A 21,186-nucleotide genomic window follows, 5' to 3' on the forward strand; every position below is an offset into this window, starting at 1 on the left:
ACAAGATTGGCTGCAAGATTTATGCCAAACATGCCTCTAAATAGTACTTAACTAACCACTTTATCCACTCAGACACATATTTCTTTAGCGATTTTCTCCAACTTCTCGTCTAAATTGGATTTTAAACTGCAGCTTCCTGTTTTAGAAGACAACAGTGTTCAGAAAATATTAACCTTGCAGTATGCTAAAACATTGTTGCACAGGCCTGTATTGAAACACAGATGTTTGTTTATTTACCCAAACAAAAACAGAGGAATTTTTCCCAGCCCTCTTTTTTAAAAAATTTCATTTAAATTTGTGAACTCAAAGTCCACAACTTAAAAGAAAAATTTGTGTATTTTGATATCTCCAAAACACTCATTTCAATAGGCTTTTTCACATTGATATTCACCAACAGTATCACAAAAGTTGTTTTTTTAAAACATAACTGTAAGCAACAGTAATTCTAGAAACACTAAAGGGAAAAAAGCATAGCAATGTCCACAGTTACAAGAAAAAGTGCACATTACTTTGTCACAATCACAGTCATTACTTGAAAAACTATATGTAACAAGTAGATAGAAAATATCACTGATGCCTTAAACTCATTGTCAAAAACCAAATTACATAAAAATTGTACACAAAATAAGGCAAATTCAGGAATGCACAAGGAACTTGTTATTTAACAAAAACTAAACATCAGAACAGATATTACAGTAAGCAAGAACTAAAATACTTCTCTCTAAATACATAAAAAATAAGCTTTCCTTAGCGCACAACAAAAACACAATTGATGTGTATTTGACATCATAAAATAAGAAATTAGGGGTTGGGGAAATCAGGAGAAGGGGACTTTGCTTAAGTGGCAGCTGCATCCTTTACAATTTTTGTACAGTTTTTAGTTCAGTGTTAACATTATAAAATCACATCAGAAGTGTCAATGGCCCTTTTCAGTTATGTATTCATTTAAAAAGAAATAAAGAAATAAATACACACAAGAGTGCAAATTTTCCGATTGTCACTTGCAACCTCTTCACATTCAATCATCTACATCCATTCACTACTAGAAGGACTTGTACAAGACAGCAGCAGCAGCAATCCTGGAGTTAAGTGAGCTAGCTTGTAGGAAACCACTTTTAAAAAAGAAATTTTTTAAAAATGATATGTCTTTTTAAAAACAACCATCACATCTTTATTAATTGCTAATAAAGCTGCAACTCATTATGAAATGGAGGCAAAAATGGTTTAAGTTCAGGAAATGTCTACTTCCTTTGGAAGTCACTCCAGAGATATTTACGTATATTGGGATCCACCAGGGAATGGGCTGCCCAGCACAAAAAGGTACTCGCTGTGGAACAGATGTGGATTGGAGAGGGGGACAGAGATTTCAGAGAAGAGGACTTAACAATAACTCCTCAAAACATTATTTGAAAAATCAGTGAAAAATTTACCAAAGTAAAAATGATCAATTTAGAATGAGAACCAACATTTTTGTCTTGTTTTTTTTCTATAAAAATTACATTTTCTTTAAAATACAAGATCCTTTTCATTGCAATTGCATCCTGTTAACAACAGGGCATTTGGCAACATTTTGCCATATAATGCAGCTTTGAGTCCACTGAGTCAATAGCACATTCCACTAATATTGCACTTGGATTTTGGACCAATTTTGAACCCCCAGCATCTTCTACTTCCATCCGTGTTAGAACGAGTTTAGCATTTCTAGCCACTTTTTGCTGTTGATGCTGATACACAAAAACAAACAAACATAAAGCAATAGGCTGGATATATTAAAAATACCTCAGAGATATCAGAGGTCCAAGTTCACTTGAAGAACCCTAACACACCAAGAACATCAAGAACAATGTGGCATTATGGTAATCAACTCGTCAACAAGACTGTGCAGTAATTGAAAGATCTGCTCTGGGAGATCAAAATGTCATTAGTGGAAATTCTGTGATAAAACTAGGTCAGCAGGATGCTGATGTCTCAGTTCTGCTGCAAAATAAGGTTTTCCAGTTCATCTGCAGAACGCAATAAAAATGCAGCTGATTCTCGGTATCCCGCAACCAGTTGCCGTACTGCATTAATTTCAGTTGGACTCAGCTGAGGTCTGGAGCTGCTACTGCTGGAAGATCCAGAAGTGGTTGCTAACTGTCTTTTCATACTGAGATCAGTTGGACCTGCAATTGACAAATGGAAGCTGGTGAAACATCAGGCAACCCTAATCGTGACTTGCTACTTGCTAGACACATCTCAGTAAGAGACCAAATGTACAAGCAAAAAGGGACAAACATAGCTTATGGTACTAAGAGACAATTTGACAAAGGACTGAAGGTTAAAATTAGTGATTGCTTGATTGGCGCATTTATTGTGTTAACTTATTCCATAATAAATTTGTTAGTCTTAAAGGTCCATCAAGACTTTGCTCATTTTGTTGCAGTGGACTAGCATGGCTACTCCTCTGTAAATGGCAATTGGTGACTTGTTTCATTAGTTCATATATTACTTTATTTAGCTTTTACCAACCTTACCATTACAATTCTGTTATCAAAGTGATGATGCTAATGTGGTTGTGTACAAAACGGTCTTCTAGTTCCAGAAGTCTCAATGTTTAAACCATAAATAGATGGCAACAAAGCAAACGTGCATTTATGCAAGGGGGGGGGGTTTCTTGTCTGGAGGGGGTATCATCATACCCAAGAACAAACTTAAGTAATGCACTCCTCATCATTGCTACTGCTCTTACTGTTTACATAGCACCAAAGTAAATGGCAGTGTATAGACAGACACTTGCTCCGATCCACCCTTAGCCCACACTCACCCACTGTATTCTGAGCCAGAGGGCGTATGATGCCGCATTTATAAAGGCAATGGGGTCTCAGCCTGACCAGTGCCTATACAGAAGAATGCCTGGAAACCCTATGTAAACTATTTAGAGCTTTCCATAGGCACAGTGGGATATGATGTGAATCATCATAATAACAAAGGCAATGTCAAATAGATAGCATCCAGAGGATTGGTACAGGGCCCCCAGTTTCATCAAGCAGTAAATTTCTGGGCCACCTCAGGGAATGCATAGTTTCCTGGAGTCTTACAAAATAGCCCCACGTGGCTTCCAGTATAGCTGCCTGTGATTTGAGAATGTAAAGCAGTTTTTATTTTTTGCATGGTTTGCATTTATTGTTTTTTATTTAAAAAATACTCCCCTCTCAAATGCAAGTTTTGACACAAAAGTAGAAATATGGGCCACCTGCAAAATCGAGGGAGTCTTCCTACCCTTCGGTGCAAATTTTGAGGGTGCACGCACAGACAGCATTGGATACAATTTGTCTCTGCCTTACTTTCTTGGTGTTTGTGTGTGTGTATGTGGTTGCTGGCCTTGAGATCATTTAAGTCAATAATGATGACGCATGCTCTCAATGGCACTTGAATTTATTTCCCCTTGCTATTTGGTACATGTGTGCAGGCATAAAACTTTGTTGTAGCTGGCGGCATGGGGTAAAAACTCTGTAGCTCTATCAGCTCCAAAAGTCACCAGCTGCCAGTGTTTGTTGCACATTTTTGTGAGTCAGCATTGCTTGCTCTCTCATGCGTACAGAAGTACAGTTTCTTCTAGAGCATCAAATTAAACCTGATGTTAAAAAATCTTCCCTGTCACATAATTTCCAATGCTCACTGGATATCATTTCTCTAGCCATCAGTGAGGTGACTCAGTCAGTCATTTATTTTGTAACTTGTAACTGACTATGGTTTATGGATTCATTTAAGTTGCATAGACATCACATATTTTTGGAAGCTAAGTAGTTCTTGTTTTAACTAAATCATTCAAAATGCTACAAGCACTGCGAATCTCCTCCAAGAGCTAGACGTTCATTTATCATATTAGCTGCTGAGTAAATCTGACATTAAATACACTGCTGGACAAATGACTTGCAAGATTTAACATGAGGTAGTTATTGCCTCATAAATTACTCATTGGCAGCATCAATTACTTAGAATTCTAAAATGCAGGTCAGATATATGATACGGCAGCTTATTTCACTGATCAAAGCACTGATGGCTCATGAGTAGCAAAGCCATATGTGAGTTATTTCTGCAATAACCCACCTCAGCTCCTAGAATGGGACACCCAGTTGGATACTTAATAGTCTGTTGGAGACAATAGGCCCTGGTAAATCCAACCATTACCTTTAAGTTGATCATTAATATTATAGACAATAATTTATAACAGCAATAGATAATTCTAAAAAGTGCAAGGCTGTCTAGACACTGTGATAAGATGTAAAATAACTTTTTGGTTCTGGGAATTAACTGTGGCCAGGATCCAAAGAACCATGAAACTAGATTCATAAACTAGGGTCCATTTACAGCTTTCTTTAAAACAAGGGGGGAAAGCAGACCCCTATTTGTTGCACGGAATACTGTTTCTGAAACGGAGAAGTCTTTCTGAAACAGTCTATGAGCAGGGGCTCAGCTTGGAAAGGGAAGAATATTAAAAGGTTTTGTATCCAGAAGCCCCTTGCAGAAGCCTAAGTAGATATTTGTTTAAAATTTTTTTGGCTGTGATACAGTTTGGGAGATGAAGGCGCCACCTTGTTATTGAAAAAGGTGCATGTTGCTTATGTGTTCTACTTTCAGCTGAAAATGTTAGACAAGCAGGTGTTTGGGTTCACCTCCTGTCAGATGCTTTCAGGATGCTTTGGGAATCACAACCACCACCTTTCACTGTGTCTATGGAGAAGAATACAGGAAGATTCCACTCACTGCATTGCTGTTAATATCTTTGCAGGCCTGGCCAGGCTAGGAAGAACCGTAATAAAACTGGCAGATTTCTTCCTCTTCTCAGCAGGGGCTGGGTTAAGCAGCTCCTACCACGCCTCCACTTAAAACCACAGTGTCCTGAGCTGCTTTTCATTAAAATTTGCGTAGTATGTATACTTTGTGTTTTCTTTTTAATCAGTTTCTCAATTAATGGATTAATTATAGTCAGTAAAGCTGAAAAAATGATGTTTAAACTCTGTGCTTTTATTTTATTTTATTTTGAAATCAGCGTAATTATGGTACCTATAGTTTAAGAATACTAACAGTTACAGTATCCATTATCAAATTACACTGCCACTCATTTGTAATCCTTAGAGATGAAATTTTATTAATAAGTGTTGCCTTAGTGTTATAGTTGTTTTTACCAGTTGAAACAATGGTCTAATACATTTGTCTTTCTCCATTGGGACTGCAGTGCTAAGCATAATTGATGGGAAGGAAGTTCCATTATTCTAACTGCTCACTTCTGAATAAACCTGTATGAGGATCAGGATGAAATACAGCAGCCATTCCAATAAGTTGCTGCTTCAACTATTAGGCCTGGGAGACCAGGGTTCAAATTCCCATTCAGCTACGAAGCTCACTGTCTGACCTCAGGCAAGTAACTCTTGGCCTAACCTATTTCATAGGGTTGTTGTGGGGATTAAATGAGGAGAGGAAGAACCAGGTATGCTACATTTGAGCTCCTTGGAGAAAAAGGTGGGCTATAATGCAAATAACAACCACCACAAGGGGATTATAATCACTTAGATTTGATCCTGCGCCAATCAGGCCTACGTCTTCATGTTGCTCTCTGTGTGTGAAGTATTAATGAAAGCATACAAACAAGCCCTTTAAGGTGACTGTTCTCCATAAGTGGAACTCCCTGTCCCATGTGTTCCAAAAGAATCGAAACATCTTCTGGGAGCAATGCTTAGCCTTTTCAATTTGATGTGAGTGAGCAGTACTCTCCATCCTGTATTATATAGAGATAGGTTTTTTCTCTCAGACAAGCAATGGCTGGTTAAAATCATCTGAAGTAATTTGTGCCCATTAAGACTGTATTAGCACAGGAGTACTTAAGTCCACAGATATGGAATATATTGGATAATTTATAGTCTGTAACAAAAACATGCAATGTTTTTCATCTTAAACACTGCCAGGATTGGGCGCGGGGGGGGGGGGGAGATTCATGCATGCAAATATAAATGCAGAAATCTGGTAAAAAATAAATAAAACTCACCGCTGGTAGAAGCATCGCTGAGATTTAGCAAACCTCCTCCTAACCCTCTGTAACTATGGTAACTGTAGGTCCCATTTCCATTTATGTACAACACCTCCTGTGTGCTGGAAACAGCTGATGTTGAGTAAGTGACCTGGGTTGGTTCCTGTTTATATGGTTTGTCAGCTGGAGCAGTCTCATCCTGCAAGAACAATGGTTCAGCGGACAGTGTCAAATCACTGCTGCATTTTTCTCCTTGAATGAAGAAGACATTGTATTGTTATTCAATAGACTTTCCTTGCACTACTTTGAAAACAGGTTAAAGGAAATGTGAAACAAGCACATACAAGTTTTTTAATTGACACTTTTATCTGTCGGAAAGAAAACATGAGAACTCTGGCAGGTTATAGATGTCTTGTAGCAGAAATTGTCATTTACGGCTGTAGCTACAGTATAGTCAGCTCTATTCAGCCTATCAATGCCCACAATCTTTGCTCTAAAAAGCAACATTAGAGAATCTCTGGCTTGTGGGCCTAATGGAACCCAGCAGGATTCCTAATTTGGCCTGCAAGGCTGTTTCCATAAACCCCACCTGCCTGCCCTGAACCTGATAAGTCATATGATATGGCTCTATGTTGAAAGTGGGCTTTGCAGACATTGACCAGTGACACTTGCAAAGTCCTGTACCTTTGCCCATGTGGTTTGATTTCAAACTGAACAGGCAAAGGAAGGTTTGAAGGCATCACCAATCAGCTGATTGTTGGTGCCTGCAAAGCACTGTGCATTTGTCCGTGCAAACTGATTTTAAAACCACATAGGCAAAGGAAAATGCTTCACCTGGTGATGTCAGGTGGCTGACATGGGGTAGAGTCACCCCTGCCCCCCGCCCCATTAAATTGGCATGTAGGAATAATTCTGGGGAGGTCAGAATTCAGCCCACCAATCCAGTTCCCCACTCCTGTGTTTTGTGTCATGGGAAACTCAGCTCTAAATGCAGATATAAGTGGCAGGCAAAGAAAATATATATATTATATTATTTTTTTGCTGGAAGAATCAATTGAGATTCTTTCAAAAAGCAAAAATTACTTTGGCAGCTAGAAAGTTCATCCCCATGGGTGCTAGGAAGTGGCAGAAAATAACGGTAGGAAAGTCATCATAGAATCATGGGTCTGTAAGGAACATGAAATGATCTGGCCCTCATGCCCTGTGACACACCAATTTGCTATCAGGGTTCATTGAATTTGTGAAGAGACTATGTGGGCTGGATCACACCTCCTTGCCCCCCACATTCAGCTGTATGTTTTCTGTGCCTGACGAAGGGCAAGAATTCCCATCTCACTAAGGGCAATTCTCTGCATTCTCCTACTCCCTCTTCCACGTGTTCATTGAATGTGGAAAGGCTCTTTCTAACGCCCGTAGAGATGGACCTCATGGTTCCGTATGTTATAAACATAAAGCTGGAGTGTATAAAATCCACCATGTCTTGAAAGCTTTGCACTTTAAGACTTCTTAAGGAGTGTATCTTCCTGTATAAACCCACTCACCAGTTGGTCTTGTTAGCAGGCCTTACTGTCTGTGACAGCTTGGAGGCAGTTTTGGACAGTAGTAGCTCAAAATTGGTCTCTTTCAGCAACCACCCTATATTTTTCTCTTCCCTAAGGAGGTGGGTAACCAACCTCTGGTGGTTTTTTGAAAGTGGAGTAAAGGCTTCTGACAAGTTTTGGTAAACAATAATGCCATCAGTATTGTTTTCTATGGTGGGTTATAGTCTGATATTGTTGCATTACAGTTGCATTCCATTGGCAGGTACCCTTGTTGGTGGTGCCACTACTGGGGGCTGCCTGGTTGGCACTGTCCTGTGACAGGGCCTTTTCAGTGGTGTCTCCCTAGTTGTATAATGCCCTCCCTAGTGAGGTGCACCTGTCTCTATCATTATTAGCTTTCAGGAGGATTTAGAAAGCATTCCTGTTTACCCAGATATTTGGTTGCTGAAGTATTGTTTTTGGCAACTCTGAGATCACTGCATGTGCTAAATTATACAGTAGTAATAATATGCTCCCTTTTTCATATTTTTACAGTAATCAGCAAACAATGCAACTTACATAAGTATTATTTTTATTGAGATTTGGGTTCCCTGTAAGGGGAAGGCTGGTGCCATCTGTTTCTGCTTCCTGAACTAAGACTATGCAGGCAACACATACCAACTATCATTGCCATCATTCAAATTTCTCTTCATACATATATGCATATTTTTACTTTGTTAAAAGGAACTATTTCCTCCCTCATGAAAACAGCATAACACCACACAAGAGAACAGCTCCTAATGGCATAACAGCTACACTGATTTCCAGATGTGACCTGAGGCTTTTTTTGAATTTACAGTTTGATATTTTTAATACACAGGGATGCGAATCTATTATCTCCATAGCAAAATTCCAATATGCTTACAACGACACCATCCTTTGTAAGTTCACCATTCTGACTGTCAGCTGATCATAATAAATTAGAATCATAGAATCATAGAGTTGGAATAGACCACAAGGGCCATCGAGTCCAACCCCCTGCCAAGCAGGAATTATGCACTTGCATGTGTTCGTGTGAATGTGCATTTGTGGATCAACACACCTGCCTGTATTTTTGGACTTTCATTGGGAGCATGGCTATGAACTCTCCTTGCACATATGGCTATGGGGCTGTCATTAGGAGCTCCTGCACTTAAAAAACTACCACTAAACCACAGGGAGTCATAGAAATGTGGAATAGACAAAATGCACCATCAAGTCCAACTTCCTGCCTAAACCTAACCTTATCAAAGATCACTTACCCTATTTTTTTATATCCTTGAATATGTGGCAGGAAGGATATGTGGTAACATTTAAGCGGTCTTCCATCAATTCTCTGGCCACAGTGAGTGCATACACCATCCTAAGCTAATTGCATCAATAACAGTCTAACCTGCTCTAAAAGATCTAAAGTAATTTATTACATAGTTTAATTTTGAATCTGTTCTATTAACAGCTGAATGAAATCTTTTAGATTCCATTTTAGATTCCAGAATAGACTCCCCACTCAATATCATTAGAGGAAGTGCGGTGTATTGTTTTGGAAAGTCAAAAAAGAGACACTGTATTTAGGAATTCTAAAGAAAGCACATCAGGTGCAAGAATTGAACTGGAAGGATGCATTTTTCATGTAGGTGGGAATGCATATCCTCTTCCAGTTCCATCAAGTATTGCATGTTACTAGCTGTGTATAACTGGGACAGGATTGGGGGTATTCTGTTTAGTGTTTCAGTCTCATTGGACGGGGTCATTTTTTTGCACATAAACTAGTAAAAATATCTTGACACAATCTTGTGTTTTTCATTAGTTTTAATTCTTCTGGGCTTGACCTAGTTTAAATTTTATGAGCAATAAACTTGAAAGCTCAAATTACGGAATAGTGTTTTGGCATATCATAGTGCCCAAGAATTCCTTTCAATTTCAATAAGGTTATAGAGTTGATGTGATCAGTAGAGATGGAAATTTTTATCTCTAAACAGGGACTAGATGCTGTTTGGCTCTTGTTTTGGTTCATTAAACCCCATTAACACTAAGTGTTCTGAGATCATTATCTGCTCCCAGAATAAAAATGCATTAACCCCACAGTATCATGAGGCAGCTAAACTGAATAACTCAGTATATTTTGACCCATGTAAAATCTGCCCCACCCCACCCCACCCCCTCTTTTTTTCGAGGAGCCAACATAAATTGAGTTTTCCAGGCAAAATCATACTTGTTCTGGTTGCAGGGCAAACTTTATCTCAGGCAATCAGCCCACTTGTACTCATAAGTCTGGAGGTCTAGTGGTTTTCTCTTCTCATTTTCTATCAAACTAGAAGTAGGTAGGGGTGTGCCATAGTCCTGGCCTCATGGCAGCATACCAGGTCCCCTGCAAAGGTGTGTCTGCACCATCCCAGTACATGATAGCAATGCTTATGCTGGGAGGCCAGGCCTAGAGTGACACCCCTCCTCACTGGCTGCTGCTATATCAAGCATACCAAGATTTACTAAGGCATCTTCAAACAGGCGTTATACTGTGTTGTAATGGCACCCTGATTGTGTGACAGCACCCTCAAGCCAACCCCCCCCATTAGAATAAAGATTCCGTTCTGGAGCCCTGTTTGCATCCTGAAGCGAACGCAACCCGCGTCTGCGCATCTGCGCGTGTCACGATTCGCCGCTTCTGTGCATGCGCATGATGTCATTTTGAGCATCTACGCATGTGCGAGTAGCGAAACCCGGAACTAACGCTTTCTGTTACTTCCGGGTCACCATGGAGCGTAACCTGAAAACATTCAACCCGAAGCTACTTCAACCCGAGGTATGACTGTACATTACTTCTCATGTTACTGAAGAAGGCCATATTCCTTCAGAACAGAGGGAACTGGGGAAAAATAGTCCCCCATGCTTTTGGACACGAACAGAACTCCATCAATCACAAGACTGGGTCTAACTCATTATGAATTATGTAATTTTGAGGGGAAAGGGATTTAAGATAGAGTATTGCTGAAAATATCCTTGAACTGTTCTAAACAGAAATAACTCTTTAGAATTACTGGATTGCTACAATTGCAAAAATACAAATGCACATTTGAGAGTTTTATTCTTAATAATGCTGTACATTATTATTGCTATATTATAGTTGTCCACTATGTAAGTTTGTGATTAACAAAAAATATATACCTGTTTGTAAGAAAACCTCTAAGAGGTTTACAAAAATATAAAACAAAACATTAAAATTCTTGATGAAAACAGCTAAAAACTGGTATTTATAAACATCAAAAGATGAACATTATAAAATGAACACAAATTTATCTTAATTAACAGTTCCTATATTTTTAAAAAAAATTTATTCTACCTTTTTATATAAAGTATGATCAGTATGAAGGCTGGAGGCAGATCTGATATAAAGAAGAGCTCACAGCATGTTCTTCAGCCATGCTACACGTTGGCATTCACGATTAAACTGACAGCTGAGCATGCCAGAAAACAAACATTTTGAAGCCCATCTGCCTTGCTACCACTTTCTGCTCTCTCTGCAGCCGCTATGGAGAACCTCTTATCTCTCCACAGAACACATTTTACAAAGTCTGTGATTATTGCTTGATCAGTCCATATGGATCATGAGACTTTCACCCCCCACGCCCATACCTGCTGTCGATCCAAGCGCATTCTTTTCGCAGCATTTCTGCTTTCGCTTTCACAGGCTGAAGCCAGGATACTCTCTGCTACTGCAGAAGTAAGGTGTGAGGGAATAGGCCGTGACTATGAAAGAGAGAGAGAGAGAGAGAAAGAGAAAGAAAGAAAGAAAGGGAGAAAGAGAATAATAAGAATTACAAGGATCATCGCCAGGTCAACAACAGTGCTTACAAGCAGCACATAGACTGGAGAGTTGGTTCATTGAAATGTATTTTGTTTCAACAGAAAGTGGAAATGGAGGTTATCAAGATGAAAAATGAAAACTAGTTAGAAACTAAAGCTGCAGTTCAGCCACTGATCCTCAACTACATCCTTCCACCAATATTGTACGTGGGTATTCGTAAGCCGGGGTAGTTAACCCCGTTTGGGTGGCCTTCCAGCCCTACTCAACAAAGTTTCCTATTTTCCCAACACCTCACTGATTTTGGCAGCAGCCAGGAAAGCAGGGAATTCAAGCAGACACAGTGCTGAGGTAGCTGCATATGGCCTTGGGGCCAAAAGAGGTTTAGCCATCCCTGCTCTTAAGGATGCATTTTGAAGAAACACTAGTATATTCCCATGACAGACAAGATCTGGTGTAATATAGTGGATATGAGACTGAGCTATGAATTTGGGAGCTCCTGGTTAAAATTTCACCTCTGCCATGAACTCACCAGGTGGCCTTTGGTAAGTTATTCTCTCTCAGCGGCGTAGCGTGAGTTGTCAGCACCCGGGGCAACGCAAGTAATTTGCGCCCCCTAACCCGGGGCAAGGCACGTAATTTGCGCCCCCCCTAACCCCTAACCTGCGAGTTGCCGCTGGTGCTGCTGCCCAAACGACGCCGCTTGCCCGGAGGAGGGGGGGGCAGAGAGGCGAGGAAAATGCAACGGCCAGCAGCTGCAGCAGCAGCGACGGAGGCGGGGCTGTGAGGAGGGGCTGCCTGGCGCGTCCTCCACGGCGAGCGCTGAGAGCTGCTGCCTGCCGGGCGCCTTCAGCCCGGGCGCCGCGAGACATGGGGCTCTGCTACAGCCTGCGCCCGAGGCTCTTCGGCGACTCCGGAGGCAGCGAGCGCGCCCCCCCCCAGATGTTGCGCCCGGTGCGGCCTGCCCCCTGGCACCCCCCACGCTACGCCACTGTTCTCTCTTAGCCTCAGCCACCCACCCTCTGAATTATGGGTGGCACAACTACTGACTTACCTTTCAGTCTTGTTGTAAGCATTACAGCTAGATGATGAATGTGAAGTGAACACTTGTAAGTGCTATGGAAGCACTGGGCAGGATTCACCTAACCAGCGGCAGAAGCCCTGCGTCAGGACTTCCAGTTGTGAAACAGGGCTTTCTTTTCCCCTTCTTCTTCCCTCATATGTCCCCTGAAATTGCCTTGGGATGTGTGTGTGTCATGAGAACCCACAGAGTGGTGTGCCAGGGAAGAAGAGATGGTATATTTTCATCTGGGAAGCTGGAATGCTTGCAACAGACGGAACAACTGGAAGAGCACAATGCTGAATTTGGCCCATTACAGGAACATGCCTGATTTGAGTCTTATTTCATAATCATATTGGAATTGAAGAGCATGCTGTCCTTTTTACTTGAATGCATATCAAAGCATTCTCACATATTCTTTGTATGTATTTTACCTGGAGAGTTGTAATGATGACAGCCTTAGTGTTTAAGCAGTATGTAATGTTTATTCACCTACTTGACTGTGAATTTCCCCATCTTCAAAAGAATTAACACCCCCCCAAAGAAAAAAAAATAAGGGTGTGCATTAGTACTAGTCATCTTTATTATCATTCCACTATTGACTTGACTGATATACTTGACTGATAATCTACCTAGCATGCTTTTACTTCTAAAAATGATCTATACAATCTACACATTCTCTGTTGTTTTATTTATTTATTTAAAGTGTACTGTTTGATTTTTGCTCAATTAGCAACCCTGCAAACATAAACCTATGCTGAACATACAGGACATAAATTAAGTAAAGAAATACAAACTCAGAATAAATAGTCTTAGATAAATACTCTTTTTTGTTTGTTTATTCGTGCAATTATATTTGGTTTGACAACACTTATATTTTGTACTATTGATCTTCAGTCACCCCTAAGCCATCCAGTGAAATACTCAATGTAGACCCATTGCCTCACAAATGACACTGTCTTATATCTGCTACTTGCATTTCACAAAAGAGTCAGTTTTCACATTAAAATGTAAATAACTGATCCAAAGGGCACTGAAATGTGTCTGAACCATTCAATTCACTTAAGTAGTGTTTAAATTATCTGTTGGACATAAATGATGGTAAATCAATAATCAAAATTACACTTAACTATTGAACATGATGTAGAAATAAGATCTTGTTTAAATAAAATAATAAATAATAGTAGTAGTAGTAGTAGTAGTAGTAGTAGTAGTAGAAGACTCAATTTGTAATAAGCTGGAGATGTTGGAAGTGTACAATCACGACTGCTTATCAAAGTTTGGGACAGTAAATACTGTAAATAGAGGAAATTGGTTTCACAAATACCATATGTGAGATAAGAATCAGTCCAAATTAAATACTCTTAAGGCCCTTTGAGGCATGTAATTAACATACTCATTTAAATTGAAGCTTATTCCACCTTGGGCTGGATTGTGTGCTAAATAATTCTATATTTTAAATACAAATATTGCACTATATTGCAATATGGTGAAGACTCATGGTGAAGTGCAGGTAAGAAATCTGATGTAGTAGTAGTATTGGTAGCTACCCTTTTATTTCTGCTTTAAATTTAAACAGGACAGATGAGTTTTCAATTTTTTTGTATTTCAATTTTATTATATAACTTTGAAATATTTTAATTTTTTAAAATTAGAGCAGATGTTTCAGAGGGAAAGTCCATGTATTCCCCCATAAAAATCTATCCGTTTTACAGCATCTGTTGAAATGTTGTGCATATAGGGAAACATACAGTTGTACTCTCTAGTTCATTACTTTCATTTAAAATGAAGATGGTCAGTAACAGTTCAGTCTTATATGTTCAACATGCTCCCAGGTTTGTATGTATGGGAGTGTAGCCTCTAGTAGATTTGAGCATCCTCATGGCACCCTCCAGCTTCTTACTGTCAATGCCCATCACAAATACCAGCCTTGAGCATTGTAGACTGACGCTGGAATCCAGTCTCAAAGAACATATGACTCTGGTGGCTGATCACGATTTTACTGTGTTTTATTTTCTGATATTACATTATAGTGGAAGCACAGTAAATCATGTGTTGCACCCTTCAAATGATGTTGTTTCATGCTGAGTCCACTAAACAGTATTAAAATTTTTAAAAAAACCCAAATAATACTATAAGAAAGCTGATACTTTGATTCATCCAAAGACATCTATTTGCATTACAGGATCATTAAATACTATACCGAAAGTAACACATATAAAACAAACAGTTATAGCCAATTTGGCAGAAGGTCACTCAATAATCTAAGTAGAATGGCACAGATACAAAATTATAAAAATGCTGTAAAATGGGTATTTGTTTCAGGGAATTTCCTGCTCCCCCTAAAAAGAATCAATATTGCCTGGTGTTATAGGATCAGTCTGAGCTTCTGAATCTGTTCATTTGGCAGTGGTAATTACTTCCTAGTAAAAATACTTGAGATTGGGATGTAAGAATTTTTTATATAAAAGTCTCTTAAGTGGCAGCCAGGGAAACGTCTATAAAACATTTTCTTATTTCCAAAGGCATAAGGGAAAATACATAGATACAACTGACCTTAGATTGCAACAAAATAATTAGATATAGGGCACTCATTGGTTGATGTGCTGCACATCAGACGCTAGTTTTAATAGCGAAACCTATATGGCATGTGTTACCTCATTTGCTTGAATGTATAAAATCATCAGTAAATTTCTACAGGTAATACTAAGCATTTCTTTTTCAGTTCTATATGTAAATGTGCTTGTGTCCAAACAGCATCATCTACTTCAAAGCAGTATTTCTACTACATGTATATTTGGGATCTAAACCTTCTCTCAAACCGCCAACATGTTCTTCAAATGAAAATTTTGTCCTTAAAATACAGATATTTAGTGATTCTAGTTATGGAATACACAGTGGATCTTCTGTTTTATGCATAACAAGTACAACTTCAAAGGTCTAATAAAATACTTTGTCAATGAAACCAGAATACCTCAAGCAGAACATGAATATACTCACCAACATCTTGTTACAGAATTAAGACTGAAAAAGGATTCTTGAGAATAGAGGCATATTAAAACACTCTCTCATACTGTAAAGCATGCAATGTAAATTAGCACAATGCACATGTTTGAGCAACATTCTGCATTACAAACTGAAGAACAGCACTGCACTCTGTTGGATGTCCTGATATTGTTCTAATGTAATAAGCTCTCATATCCCCGGTAAATATATAAAAGGATTTGTCATTTTAAGACTTGCAGCAGCGCTGCATTTTGACATCAGTTGTAATGCTTTTCATTCATTCTTGTCTGAGAATAAATGGAGGAAGCAAAATCTCAGTAACTGTTGGCAAAACCAGCCAGGGAGTGGAGGGATGGATGAGGCACAATACGTTATAGCATTATTTTGATGGAGGACCTACAATGCAAATTAATTAGAGAATAATTGCCCAAGATTACCATACAGCCAAAAAATGTAGTTACAGAAGGAAAAGAGGCAACAAACACATGTAGACCAATTAGTAATCTCTTTCCTGCTGCTGTGCATGTACATAATGCCAAATCCTGTCCCAATATATTCTTGCCTCAGTGAAATGAGTAGGGTGACTTGTAAAAGTAAAGACATACACAATCTGACAGGGCAAGGGCTGGATAATATGCCAGGTATATCTCCTGAGATTTGTGCTTTAGGATTTCATAATACGTTGATGTGATCTTTTCATGAGACAGATGTTCAGACAAGGCTGGTGGTTTGTAAAGGCAGGGAAGTGTGAAGAAGGGCTTGGCAAGCAGCCATCGTCAACAGGTAAATGAATGCAGAATACTGTATATATGGAGAAGGTTTGTATTGTTAACTGAGTCTTCCCAAGGCAAGCCAGAAGTCACATGTTCCTCATGGTTTCATTAAGTTAAATGAGATTTAGGTACAGCCTTGGGTAAAAGTGTTTGAGTGCATGCATGTGCACGCGCTCTCTCTCTCTCACTCTCACTCTCACACACACACACAAATGCACAGTTTGAAGTGAGTATGAATTTACGTTAGGCTGATATGTATTTTCCTCATCTCAGGAACAGCTCTGTCAAACTGTTGTGTTTCTGTTGTTGGTTGAGGAAAGGAAAGATCTACTAAGATGTTTGCCTTTTATTACCCAACAAATAGGACACCTGTAGCTGTACTGAGGCTGTGTTCTTTGTTGACTTTGTGTGAAACTATTTCAAGGTGGTATGGAAGCCCTTATCTCAGAAATTAGTTAACTTCTAGTATTGCCTACAGTTTCTATATTATCAATACTAGTGTGTTTTTTCTTAGAAGAGATTCATATAGATGATGGTCATCAGATATGAATGTGTGAACATGACATTCTTTTTTTAGGCAGGAAATTATAGCAGCAACAAAACTTTAAAGATACTTAGAGCAGATGTCATCCAAAAGGCACATTTTTTGTCATTTCCCCCATCAACTGCCTTAATTATTTCCTGTGAGATGGGCAGATACTAATGAGAAAGAAGGCCTTTAGTTAAGAACTCTCTTCCAGATGTCCCCCTGCAGGGGAAGAATAATGAGGCTATTATCTGAAGGCCAGATCTTATTTACCAGTTCAGAATAAGTTGCAGAATCCCCTCTTTTTTAGTATTACAAAATAATTTCTCCCCGGTGACCTGAAGATTTCAGGATCATTCTTTGATAGAGAATGTTTGAACTCTAGGCTGCTTATTGAAATGTGCTTTTGAAGAAAGAGTGAAAGGTTGAAGTTGCATTATTTGTTTTGAATTCTGTTCCTGAGACAGAACAGGAACAGATGAACGCATTTTCTTTCTCAGAGCAACCATATATTTATCACCAATATCTGAATGGATATGGTAGCAAGATATTTCAGGCACAGAAACTGCAATTCCTTAATAACTATTAGAAGAATGATAAATAAAACTCTGCTAGGAATCTTTGACCAAAATAGTCTGATTAATATGTATGTTGCCTCTTCTTAAAAAGAAAAAAAAATGTTTGGACATATAAAACTCAACCTTCCAAGACCTCAACAACCAGGCCTTTGGCTAATGAAGCAATTTATGGCCTTTTAAACTGGGGCGGGGTTTTTTTGTTTTTGTTTGATACAGTTATGTATTTTTGTGTTTTTATATTATAAACTGCCCTATGATCCCTGGATGGACGGTATAGAAATTTAATTAATTATAATTATAATAATGAGAAGGCCATGCACACTATGGCTAGTACTAGCCCCAATATTTGGTCCATTATGGAACTTGCTACTGATATTTCTGCTTACCAAAGGAGTGGCTAATCCCCAGTTTGGGGCACTGATCAATATCCCAAACAACCACCCCCAAATTTGGCAGAAGCAACAAAAAGTATAAAAGTAAAGACAGTAAAGCCCAGTGCACTAATGGGAGGCAAGTTGCCCCCTGTCTGGTCATTAGATTAATAGTTTGCTGAATGGTGAGGGAACTATAAGTCCTTTCATCTCAGCCGATCTGCATGGGTCAACTGAGGAAGGAACCATCGCTGGTCTATCATGATGATCTGAAACCTGTGCTTTGACAAATGGTTCTGCAGGTTTGTTTCATTTCTTCAGATAGTTTTTGCATCCATTTTCATTGTGATCCTAATGGTGCCGTTCAAAATAAAAGCAGTATGATAACCTGTTGCTGTGTTATATACATTGACACCCAAAGAAATTGCTTCAGAATTTATATTATTTTATCCCTATTGTATTTCATAAACTAAAAGAAAGATGTATATTTTTCTACTACGCTTGGTATACATGATATGGTTTGAGGTAGATCAGAGCAAGACACACCTTCCACTAATTAATATATTTACATCTTCCAGAGCGTCAAGTCATGGTGGTTGTTCCATAATTACACCTGAAATGCTACATTTCCTATAAACAATTTTAATTGTTCTGATATTTTCAGAAAGATTTATCAACTGAATCATGTGAAAAGTTGAATTTACGCCCAGACCTCTGTAGAAATTTCACTGTAACGCCTTACTACCATAATGATACAGTGATATAGTCACCATTCCTGCGTTTTAAGTGATATTAAATAAGCAGTCAGTTAAACAACTTTGCTCCTTGTATTCTAATTACCTTTCAGTTATGTCATTACAGTGAAACAAATTTAGATTACAATCTAGATAGCACCAGACATTTTAAAATGATATGTTTTACAAGCATGGAGGCCATTTAATTCTTTATTTCTTCATATTGACATATATTAATCATCAGGATTTGAAACAAGCTTTAGCTGATGAAATGTAATAACAAGTGAAAAGAAATACTATTCCTGTTTGTCTTTGCAGCACTGCCAAATCTATCAAATTGAAACTGACCTATGCAGACGGTTTGTGTAGTGCCCTTCAAATAATAAGCCCCTCAAGCAAACCACCAAAAAGTCTTTATGAAACCTAGAGAGTCTATGGAGGCCATGTTCACATATCACGCCAAGACATAAACTTCCACAGCACAGGGGAGAGGAGCAAAGTTACCCAATCAGCTTATAAGCCATGGTATAGGGCTTACTGAACATGGTCTCTCTGTCCTAACAACAAATGCCTCAGGATGCAGCGAAGGTGTGTTCAAACTAGGTTTCACTACCATTTAGAATGTCTGCCCATCTTCATCTTTCAAACTGGAAGTGACCATTCACATTCTATTCCACTAGTCTATCTTAAGGGAAGGACCATATTTCAATGCATCTTGCTTATAGAAGGTGCCAAATTCAATCCCTACCATCTCCGGTTAAAAGAACTTCAGACAATATGATCATGAAAAACCTCTGTGAAGCGTCATGGAGAGCCACTGCCAATCAGAGTAGACGATTCCGAGCTAGATAAACCAAAGGTCTAACTCTGGTTTCTCATACAGTCTCCACTGTTGAGGATCTGGTCTCTCAGCCTCATTTGCAACTGCTACTGTTATGCAATGATGCTGCTGAAATAAGGCACGTAAGACAGGGAGGTGTACACTCTGCTCAGGAGAAGACTTTGCTTGCTTTCACTCAACTATGGCAACAGCTTTTGGACACAGCTACTTCCACATGCATGAGGGAAGGAGATTAGTCCTATGTTTTCATGGGGCAACAGCACACCTGAAAAACTTGCTACCCCTACATGCTTTTTTATTTGGACAGTTATGTAGAGATATAAACAAGCACAGGCCTTTTGGGGATCATTCATGTTTGTAATTGTTCAGTGATGTGAACATGTGTATGAAATTTGGTCATATAAGACAGGAAAAATATTACTTCTTTGTAAATATATATATATTATACTCCATCTGTACCGATATTAGAGCAGTGTATAAAGTTGTGAGATAAAATTAATCAAAGTTACCAAGATCAGACAGTTGCACAAAGACTTTTCATTTTATAAATAACTTAATTCAAATAAAACAAATGTAAAACTACACTATTTACTAGACTTCAATAATATATTGCCCGTCAAATGTTTCAAAACACAATATAACTCAACAATCAGATTTTCACATCCGATATTTTTTCATGGTCTCTGCTCCCTTTCAATCTATAGTTCCCTTGTTCATAAGCTGACTTGACTTGCATCAATTGTACAAATAGGACTTCCTGCATTTTCACTTTTGTCCTAAGCTAGAGATTTCAGCAGATGTCGCAATTGGTTTTGAACATAGTCATTTAAGGTTCTGGAACAATGAATGGACATCAGAAGGAAGGAAGGAAAGGAGGAAGGAAGGAAAGAAGGAAGGAAGGAAGGAAGGAAGGAAGGAAGGAAGGAAGGAAGGAGCGACAAAATATAGACTGATTTATTGCTTTTATATAAAATACGGTTTTTTGGATGTATTTCTTAAAATGATATTTAAAAGGTAGATGATGTTTGAAAGTTATGAAAGGAAGGGTCTGAGGTTTGTTTTAGGACTTTTAATGGAAATGCTGGGATAATTTTCACAGGAGTTCTTCTTTTCTACTATAATGGGAAATGATGCGTGTGGTGTGGTATTTTAACATTTAGTTGGTGTTCGATCATGGCAGCAAAAAAAATGGTGTGTTTTTTTCATTTCTCTCTCACTTTCTTTGAGAAATTAGAAAGGTTAAAAAGGCTCCCCATAATATTAATGTTGCAATTAAGAAATGATCCCTTAAAATCTTAATCCTATAAAGCAAAACTTTATTTAGTAAATTTATATCCTGCCTTTCCTCCCAAAGGAGCCCAGGGTGACAAACAATGAGTAATTTTAAACAATTTTGAAAATGCTGAAAGCATATTAATTTGATCCTAAGTGTTTTTCTATAGTCTTACATTGCTTAGGCTACATTGATTTGGTAAAATGCCAAATGTATGTGTGATTGTAGCATAAGCACCATTAAAAGCAGTTTTCATGTCTCTGACACATGTTGTGGTAATTATGACAACAGGGCAACAATTAATACGCCCATTCCAAAATATAGAAAGATTCCCTTGCTATATTGACTCACCCACCACTAATGGCTGGACCCATGATTCTCACTGCTGCATCATGAAATACGTGCAGATCCCTGATGACATGATCAGATCTGTCAGCTTGGAATGTGTATATCATATGCTTGGGAGGAAGGCCTAGATTGACTAGATTGACATTCCATCCTAAAGATAATCAGTAGGTAGCTATGTGTACATGGCATGTCCAGTTTCACGTATGCATCCCACTACTACCAATGTGTACCTGTAGATTCAGGCCACTATATCATCTCTACAGGAGTCAGAATGATGACCCCGCAAAAATAAACAAGCATTATTTCTCTTC

The 21,186-nt window shown here is 38.7% G+C and overlaps 1 protein-coding gene across 4 annotated transcripts in view; it reads right to left on the reverse strand.

Moving 5' to 3' along the window:
- Positions 1-210: 210 nt before the first annotated feature.
- The window catches only part of NOL4 (nucleolar protein 4), a 110,895-nt gene continuing 89,919 nt past the window's right edge, over positions 211-21,186 (reverse strand). For all 4 annotated transcript variants that reach the window (XM_081206815.1, XM_081206814.1, XM_081206817.1 and 1 more), the window contains 3 exons: positions 11,197-11,310; positions 6,026-6,206; positions 211-2,162 (listed from right to left, as the gene is read on the reverse strand). In XM_081206815.1, coding sequence (XP_081062941.1) covers positions 1,969-2,162; positions 6,026-6,206; positions 11,197-11,310 — 489 coding nt within the window. In that variant the 3' untranslated portion in view covers positions 211-1,968. The remainder of the gene's footprint in view (positions 2,163-6,025; positions 6,207-11,196; positions 11,311-21,186) is intronic.

Source organism: Podarcis bocagei (assembly GCF_964188305.1).
Source record: "Podarcis bocagei genome assembly, chromosome: 8".
NCBI classification, from domain to species: Eukaryota; Metazoa; Chordata; class Lepidosauria; order Squamata; family Lacertidae; genus Podarcis; species Podarcis bocagei.